We start from the raw sequence: 10193 nt of genomic DNA, 5'->3' as shown, positions 1-10193 counted from the left end.
GCGGGTGGCACATAAGATGCACCATTTTGAGCGTGGCCGTTGCCAGTACCGCCTGACTGGCCTTCATAGGATTTTCGAGCGAGATCATTGCCAGTGCCCCTGGACTGGCTCTTTTGCGGGTGGCACATAAAAGACACCATTTCGAGCGTGGCCGTTTTCGTGTGGGTGACACGTAAAAGCACCCACTACACTCTCTGAGTGGTTGGCGTTAGGAAGGGCATCCAGCTGTAGAAACTCTGCAAAATTAGATTGGAGCCTGGTGTAGCCATCCGGTTTCACCAGTCCACAGTCAAATCGTCCAACCCATGCTAGCATGGAAAGCGGACGTTAAATGACGATGATGATGATGATGATTAGATAAATTTGAATATTAGACAACAGTAATGGCTGTATATTTTTCCAGATATTGTAAGCAACCTTTCAAAAACATTGTATTATTACTGCAAGTATGGGAAAAATTATTTCAAGAAAACATGTTTCCTATATTTTCAGTGTCTGTCCTCTACAACAGCCTTTAGTTTTGGCTCTCAGTACTTATCAAGATATGAAGAACAAATGGTTGGTCTTCAATGGAAAAACATTCATGAAAGTCCAATGGAAGGAGATGATCTAAGTTTCTCATTTGCATGCACCATGATGGCAATTGACAGTTTAATCTATTTTATAATTGGCTGGTACGTCAAAAGCATCAAGAAAAGTAAGTTTTCTTTACTTGTCATTATTCTCCTAACTTTCTATTCAAAACCCAGAGAAACTAACTGCTAATCTGAATGATTCTGTAGAACAATAATGACTTCTTTAAACTATGCAGTTAGTACTCGAATAGTTTACTACATCAGTACCAACATATTATTACTACTTATTTTATCAACTTTAAAAAGATAAAAGGCAATGGTAACTCTTGGGATTTTAGCTAAGATGCCAGAAGGAAACTAAATGTGTGTTTTGCCTGATACACTCCTGTTTCTTTTTGCAAATATACCCTCATCTATAGAATAAACTATATGTTCTGACATTGAAACAAAGCACCAGGTTTATATAAGATGGAAAGGGAGAACATTGAAGTTTCTAATCTTTTTGCCTACCCAAATATATATACATATATATATATATATATATATATATATATATATATACACACACACATATACATATATATATACAAAATATACACATATATATACATACACTATATATATACACACAACTTATATATATGTGTGTGTGCGTGTGTGTGTGTGTATATACACACACATATACATATATATACATACACAATTTTTATATATATATATATATATATATATATAGACATACAATATATATGGGATTAGGAAGGGCATCCAGCTGTAGAAATCAGGCCAAATCAGACTGGTGTCTGGTGCAGCCCCTCAGCTTACCAGCTCTGGTCAAACCGTCCAATCCATGTCAGCTTGGACAACAGACGTTAAATGATGATGATGATGATGATGATTATGATAATGATATTTATAAATTCCCATATGTTTTTTTACTTTGCAGAGAAGTATGGCATTCCTAAACCATGGTACTTTCCTTTCTTCCCAAAATACTGGGGTCTTGGAGGGGCCAACTCTTTGAAGCATTACTCTTCATCTACAACTGCACCTGACACATTCTGTAAGTGATTTTCTCTCGATTTTTTATTTTATCTTTTTGTTCAAAAATTGCATTACAATATTTAATGAAATAGCAAGACAAGAAACTGCTTCTGGATTAGCTAAAATAATATTTTTTAGTAGAATATTCAGAATGTTCTTGGGATAGTTTACACTGTAGCAAGTCTCCACCTAGATTTCTGATTTAGAACTGCAACCTAATTACATTTCCATAAGAAATATTCCTAACTCCATGAACCTAATTATATCACCATAAAAGACATGTGTACCTACATAAATGTTTATTGACCAATCAGTATTGGTTGGCATGTAGTAATTAACATTGGCATCATTAAAGAAATCTATGTAAATTCCCATCAAGTTGTATTTCCAAAGGTTCTAGAAGCTTTTCTTGGGGTTATAAAACCCTGGCGTATCGATCCCTTGAGCAGAGCCACCTTAGATGATACACAGAACTCTGCCACTTTGTTCCATGAAATGTGCTCTTGCTTTCTTCTTTTTGTTTTGTATAACATACTTTATATACCATGAATGGCAATGGGTGAAGGCACATGGTCTGGTGGTTAGGGTGTTGTACTCACAGTTGCTTACTCATGGGTTCGATTCCAGAACAGTACAGTGCCTTGTGCTCTTGAACAAAACACTTCGTTTCACATTGCTTTGTGATCGTTTTGACATTTGGCATGTGGCAAACCTGTGCACCTATACAGTCTATGTTTATTTGATGCAGAAAGTGAGCTAATGTATTGCACATACATTTGATCACTATAAACAAATAATTTCTGCAGATCATTCAACAAAAACTGAACATTCATATGTCGTCTTCAACAGGAGATTTTATCATGGCAGACAGAATTAATCTTGTTGTAATGCTGACATACAACCATACAAATCTATATCATGTAAATATCTTCTTATCATTAGCTGTCTTATTCTTCAGCAATTCCTGAAGCATTCATTAAATATGTGTGAGAGGCAATAGTTTTTCTACAGAAATTTATGGCTGATATCAATCCAACATGGATAAAAGAAATAAATTTGAATCTCTGTAATGAAATGTGATAATGTAATGTGGAAGCAGAACACTATCGTCACTGTGATACATGGTAGAACAGACCATAATATTTAGTTCCAAGTTATAACTCATGGATGTCCTGAGATGCATCATTAGTGATGTTTCTGAGTTCTTAGAGGGGGTTTCAGATCTTTCATCATCAGACTCCTTTGTTTTGTTGACTCAGTCAAGGCTGATCAAGTCCCAGATTGCATCTCAATAGCAGCAAATCACAAGTCTGCCCTCTTTATTGAAAACAATCTAGTTTCCTTTTCTGCATCATCAGTGATATAATTTATGGTCCTCTTCTTTGCAGCACCAGTAACCTCAATCCAAGTCAGATGAGTAAGGGCTTTACAGAATGAATGCTCCACAAAACCCTGGCAGCCTACTTCAATTGCCTTGTTACATACCAGGTTTCTGCACTGCTCTACCAGCTCCTCCCATGAGACTCCTCCATATGTTTTTCCTGGGGTGCAGTCAGTTCTTACATAATCATGTGTTTGATAGAATTTGAGATCATTATGTTGGGGAGGAGTTTTATTGGTACAATGTGTTCTAAGAACATTTTCTGTGCTGTCATCTCAGTTTTTCATCTCATCTCTGAGTCCCAGAACCCTGACTACCATAAACTGCTTTTTCTATAGACAACTTCCACAAACAGTACAAGAACTAATGAGGAAGTCTTTATATGGTCACTCAGTATTCTAGAAATAGTAATAGTAGTCAAATCTCTTTCAGCTCAAACTCCCATCATTTTAAAATATGATATATTAAACAAGATGGTCAATATTCCCTGTACATTGGAAGAAGTTGGAGTGATCATGGCTAAGATGATTTGATCATAGAGCTGTTCAGTTAGGGCTGACTTTGACTCAACAGTATCAACTGACAGCACACATTATTCCTTCATCCAAATTTCATCATCCAAGTACATCATATGCCCATACTATCTCAATTATCTCTTCTGCACACTTCAACTGTTGTTTAATGTCCAGGTATTCTCTGTGTTAAATACTTGTAAATCTTTTGTTTTCAGAAAAATAAAATTTTGTTAAAGTTTTTATTTTGTTTAGTAAATTAGATAAATAACTTTAAAATATTTGTCATTGTGTTCTCATTTATAAGATTCCTCGGATGTACTTTATGAAAACCGTCCTGCAAAAGGACCTGTTGGCATCTCTTTGATGAATTTGTCTAAAAGATATGGTATTGAAACAGCAGTGCAGAATTTATCCCTTAAATTTCACAAAGGTGAGATAACAACAATTCTCGGACAAAATGGAGCTGGAAAAACTACAACATTGTAAGTTACATAATTAATCTATATCAAAAGCTCAATTTTAGTTTTATTATTGTTACCATAATGTGAAATTCTACCAGATTGAAATTTACTATTTTTCTCTCTAGGTTTGATAAATGAATATTGTGGATTAAACAGAGATTGATATTTTTAATCAAATATGCAGATACAGACATGAAATCATGTGTAATTAATAAATTATTGGCATCTTTGTACAATGAGTGAAAAATTCTTATCAAGCTAAAGTTGCATTCTGGTTTCATTTCTCAGATCTGCCTTATTTCTTATTTCTTTATGGCCCACACGGGGCTAAACATAGAGGGGACAAATAAGGACAGACAAAGAGATTAAGTCAATTACATTGACTCCAGTGCATAACTGGTACTATTTTGCATTGACCCCGAAAGGATGAAAGGCAAAGTCGACCTCTGCGGAATTTGAACTCAGAACATAACAGCAGACAAAATACTGCTAAGCATTTCGCTCAGTGTGCTAAGGATTCTGCCAGCTCGCCGCCCTTATCTAAAACCTTAAAATACTTTAAAATACTGCCTTACTTAAAACCTTAAAATACTTTAAAATACTGCCTTACTTAAAACCTTAAAATACTTTAAAATACTGCCTTACTTAAAACCTTAAAATACTTTAAAATACTGCCTTACTTAAAACCTTAAAATACTTTAAAATACTGCCTTACTTAAAACCTTAAAATACTTTAAAATACTGCCTTACTTAAAACCTTAAAATACTTTAAAAAATATCAACTCATTGCCACTCCCCATTTCACCACAATAACTCCATAGTTCAGTTGGAAGATACAAACCCAATTTTGTTTTTATATTTAAGCTTCTCAATTCTTCCAACAAACAATAATCACCTGAAACCATTTAATCTTATGTTTTCTCGATCTTATTGCCCATCAACTGTACTTTAGATATAAATTTCACACTTCATTAAATGACCATAGTATTGGGATACCTAATTATTCATTTGGTTATTTTAATACTCATTTTGTTTTCATTCCATTTCAGTAATATGCTAACTGGCTTGATGGAGTCAACAACTGGTATTGTAGCATTCTATGACTCCGAGAAAGGAAAAAAGAATAGTTGGCTTGGCATCTGTCCTCAACAAAATATTTTGTTCGAGTAGTAAGTATAGTTTGCTTTTTTTCATTTCACTTATGCTATTGGTTGCTTTCTTTTTCATGATTTTGTACCATTCTGTTTATCATTATTAAGAGGTGCCTTAGTGCAGTAAAACTTATTCCATTTTTTTAAATAATAGATATATATAGTAATGATCTTTAGCTTATGCACAGAACCCACAAAGTATCAGAGACAATGTCATCAATATGACTGATATAATTACTTACTTTACTGACAGTTTGCTTCTAGTTATGCTACCAACAGCTCCATTGTGTTATTACAAAATTTGTGAACATCTCATATGATAAAAACAGAATTTTCCCATAAGTTGGGATATGAAATTGAATTGCAAATGAGAGGCATCAACTGCCTTATCTGATGTATGATAATGCAGTTATAATGATCATCATGCTCATTACACTTCATAAGATCATTATCATTATAATCATACAGATAAAATATCCAATGGAGAGTTCTTTCAAATAAATCTGTAAGTTAAATAAAACTCAGATTCATTGTAATTCTAAACTATAATCCTGTTTAATTCCTTTTATTTACAGCATGACAACAGAAGAACACATCCGATTCTACACCAGTATTAAAACAGGATGGCAGGGAAAGAAATTAGAGAGAGAAGTTCGCTCGTGAGTTTATTATTTGTTTTTAGCTTTGAATTCATGGAAATCACTATGATGTATGCTTAATTATTTGATATCACTAAATTGTTTCATTGTTTGAACTTGTGCTGTGCATTTTCACTGCTTTATTGTTCAACCTTGTTGTATTGCCAGTTGTTTCTTCTGACAGTACAAGCCCATCTTGGTGCATGATTTGTTTGATCTGATTACCTATCTGTTGCGTGATCACTAGTGATTATGACTGCTTTCATAGTAATTCAACTGTCATCTTCTAGATATCCCTTTAAAAGTATTAGCATATGCAATTATGAAGGCTGCCTGTTAGAGTTTTTCTTTTTTGTGTGTTATTGGTTTTTGCAAGTTATTAATGACACTCTCTTAGAGACTTGGAATTATTTCTCAAAAGGAAGAACAGTTCAAGCTGGATATGAGTTGTAGTATTTACAATGGCTGGTTGAAAGCTGCTATGAATTACAAGCAGACATCCACCCTAAGTGTTACCACACTACATGGCTTCTTTTAGAGTTTTCTTTCTTAATCCTTGGCTTTAACAAGAACTAGTCAATGGTTTAACTATACAAGACAATTATATATAATTCCCTGAGGTATTGTATACCAGCATACCTTTCTGGTTTTATTGTGTATTTAATTATGTAGCCTATTTACTGTGCTGTGTTGTTCAGCCAATCATTCATTTATTCAATAATGATCGTTAATCTATTCGCGCACTAAAGTTCAATGATTATTCAACAAAAGAGTATAATGGATGTTTGCTTTGATGATGTGATAAAGTTTCTGCAAACCAAGTCCTCGAACTTCTTTCAAATCCATTTCTATTTCCCAAGAATATTAATTTATGTTACAAATACTCTTGCGAAAGCTATAAACTTCATACCTTCTGTCTTTCACATGAACTTGACAGCTTACATAATTTGCTCTTACCAACTAAGGTGAAAATAAATATCAATCCCACTTTACATGTAAGAGCTAGAAAACCAATTCCTGCAACTGGCGGCCAATTCTAAGTCATGCTGTGCATGACTTAGAATTCACAGACATATTTAATACATGTTTACATCACACAAAATGTATATTGTCACCATTAAAAAAATGAATATTAATGTCTTCTTTTTTTCCATTTCCAGTATTTTGAAAGATGTTGATCTCCTACATATGCGTAATACACCTGCAAAACAACTCTCTGGTGGAATGCAAAGACGTCTCTGTGTGGCTTTAGCATTTGCTGGCAAATCTAGTATTGTTGTTCTTGATGAACCTACAGCTGGTGTAGATCCAAGTGCAAGACGAAGCATCTGGGACCTCATTCTTAAATATAAGAATGGTTTGTAGTTTTCTATTTGATCTGTGTGTTAGTGTACATGTGTGTTAGCATGTGTCAATGTATGTTTGTTGTTGTGTATCAGTATTGCTAAGCCCTCAAGTTAGACTTAATTTGTCAGACCTAAGACCAAAGACATTCTATCCATGATCATCCTGCCTTTTTTTTTATACATAATGTCTCTAGAACTACATCATCTAGCATGTCTTTTTTTTTAAGGTGGAAGAATGTGAGTTAAGATACATTTTGCTTTTATTTTTAGCAGATACATTGACTAAATTAGGGTTCCTTCATTGGCTCATTGACCATGTATGGGGTTTTTTATATCTCGGTATATGAATCTTAGTCAGTCCCATTGTACTATGTGTCATGTATCATTGCAAATATCCAAAAAAAATACTTGTTATTAACATATGGAATACCAGTTCAAACCAAAGAAAAGAATGCATTTCTCCATCTTACTAACTTGCAACAACTCAAACTAAGTATCATCTGTATTAACATCATGTTCTTCTCTCAGTTTGTTAGTCTAAGAAAATCTAAGTAAGGCTCTATACATTTTGATTCTTCTTCAAACTATGAGATTACACAAAAGCACTTGCATAAAAAATTATTTATGTATTTATATATATTACAAGAATATTGTAATTTACTTGAAGCATTGTAATGTATAAATGACATTAATTCTTTAAAAAAAAACCTTTAGGCAATGAAGGTGAAGAAGTTAGGCAAAATATTAAGCAAAAGAAGATGTATTACCTTACATAGGTTGTTGAATGCTTCTGTTATATTTGGGGAAAGATTCTCCTTTTCAACTATAAAAAAAGAAAATAATCTAAAAGTAATAACACTCGTAAATAACACTAGGAAGGGAGAAGGAACGTGGCACAAGTGAATGGATCTAATATGAGCATGTATCTGTCAGCTACTGAATGACAGCTGGTACTCAAGACAACCATGGGTCCATGGAAATACTTTGGTTTTCATTAGCCTATATTAAAGACATTTTAGAAAGACTTTACCAACTATGTAACTTATGAACCTTTCCAATCAAATTAAGTAAGCTTTGGAATATCTTCTCTGTTTTTATTTATTAGCATCACCTTGCATATTTTGCCTACATTGTTTAAAGGATTTTAAAACATTTGTATTTTTTATGTATATGAATGTATAGAAGTTTATCTATGACTAATGTTTTTATCTCTTCAGACCGAACAGTGATTATGTCAACACATCACTTGGATGAAGCTGACATTCTTAGTGACAGAGTTGCTATTCTTCACAAAGGAAAATTACTTTGTTGTGGATCTACACTATTCTTGAAAAGACATCTTGGAAAAGGCTATTGCTTATCACTCGTGAAAAATACACCACCACTTTCCGTATGTATAAATTTTGTATATTTTTGATTTGAATCAGAAATTACACTTTAGATACATTCATGCAGTGTCAAAGTATTACTGACAGTAAAAGTTTGGTGAATAGCTGTTGTCATGTGTAGAACTGATTCAGATGCCAGCTGAGTCGATTATGAAGACTGCTCTGCTGCTTTCCCTTGACTAAGTAAAGCAAGTAGTTTCCATCTGTCTAGTGTCAGTTATGGAAGAAGTAGTGAGGTGAATGTGATTGAAAGGAGTAAAAACAGGCATTTTCCTGTCCAGTTAACTTTTTCAAGTTTATTTGGAAAGAAAAACAAACGTAGACAAGGAGGTGATAAATCATATGTAAATTTATTCAAAGGCTGATGAGAGTTGCAAATGTGGCACAAGTGAACGGATCTAATATGAGCATGTATCTGTCAGCTACTGAATGACAACTGGTACTCAAGACAACCATGGGTCCATGGAGATGCTTTGGTTGTCATTAGCCTATATTAAAGACATTTTAAAAAAAACTTTACCAACTATGTATACTTCCAATTGCATTTTATTTTTCATTTCTCATTCAATTTTATGTAACCTGGCCTTCATTTATTACAATATGCCGTTCATTTATTACAATAAGATTAATGGACTGGCTTACTATCCAAATAGATGATTTTCAAACTGCATTTTTGTTGTACTCCAAGAGAACATTAATAACTCTGGCAAACAACAGACTCACTGCCTAGCTAAGAATTGACTGAATTACAATGGAAAGCATACACTCTTCCAGCCTTTAAAATATCTGTTTCTAATAACAAGAAAATGATTGAATATGCAACATTTTCCTTCTTGGAAAATTAATGTAAAAAAATATTCATTTCAATTTCTTTGGAATAAGTATACATATACAAATATATATACATACATATATTGAGAAGTATAATGCTTGGAACTCTTGACTCTCATTTCACTTATGAACCTTTCCAATCAAATAACACACACATACACATATACATATATATACATACATACACACACACACACACACACACACACACATATATATATATATATATATATATATATATATATATATATATACACACACACACACACACATACATAGATATACAAGGGGTACTGAAGAGTTCCTGGCTTTAAGTGTATTGCAAAAGGCCTGGTTGGAGACCCAACCTTCTGAGTTCTTTTACATGGCTTAGAAAAGCTGAAGGACCACTGCAATAAGTGTGTGAATCTGAGAGGGGAATATATTGATTAAAATCATAATTAACTGATGCTCCTGTATTTTCTTTTACCCAAAGACAGAAACTTTTCAGCATCCGTTCATCTGTGTGTGTGTGTATGTGTGTGTGTGTTTGTGTGTGTGTACATATATTATAGTGGGGTAAACCAATTTATGGGGTTACCCTGGGTTTCTTGCTCATAAGGGATTTAGCCTTATGGTGTATCTTCAGACCCCAAACACTGCTGGATTGAAACCTCTTTAAAATATGGAGGGTCTCAGTTCAGCAGTGCTTGGGGTCTGAAGATATGCTGTAAGGCTAAACCCCTTATGAGTGAGAGACCCAGGGTAACCCCATAAACCGACCTACCCCAGTATAATATTAACTGCTCTACATCTTAGAATGTGCTTCTCCTCCAGAATTATGTATTTCTACAAACAATCCTATATATATATACATATATATA

At 33.7% G+C, this 10193-nt stretch overlaps 1 protein-coding gene across 1 annotated transcript in view; it reads left to right on the top strand.

Annotated features, from left to right (window-relative positions):
• LOC106873159 (uncharacterized) overlaps positions 1–10193 on the top strand; it is a 161723-nt gene that overhangs the window by 117808 nt on the left and 33722 nt on the right. Inside the window, exons 68-74 of the mRNA XM_014920386.2 lie at positions 493–697; positions 1522–1638; positions 3820–3997; positions 5026–5145; positions 5703–5786; positions 6926–7122; positions 8329–8501. Of these exons, the coding sequence (XP_014775872.1) occupies positions 493–697; positions 1522–1638; positions 3820–3997; positions 5026–5145; positions 5703–5786; positions 6926–7122; positions 8329–8501 (1074 nt within the window). The remainder of the gene's footprint in view (positions 1–492; positions 698–1521; positions 1639–3819; positions 3998–5025; positions 5146–5702; positions 5787–6925; positions 7123–8328; positions 8502–10193) is intronic.

Source organism: Octopus bimaculoides, chromosome 1, assembly GCF_001194135.2.
Source record: "Octopus bimaculoides isolate UCB-OBI-ISO-001 chromosome 1, ASM119413v2, whole genome shotgun sequence".
NCBI classification, from domain to species: domain Eukaryota; kingdom Metazoa; phylum Mollusca; class Cephalopoda; order Octopoda; family Octopodidae; genus Octopus; species Octopus bimaculoides.
The sequence above is the reverse complement of the archived record's forward strand: the minus strand, read 5'-3'. Positions and strand labels throughout refer to the sequence as shown.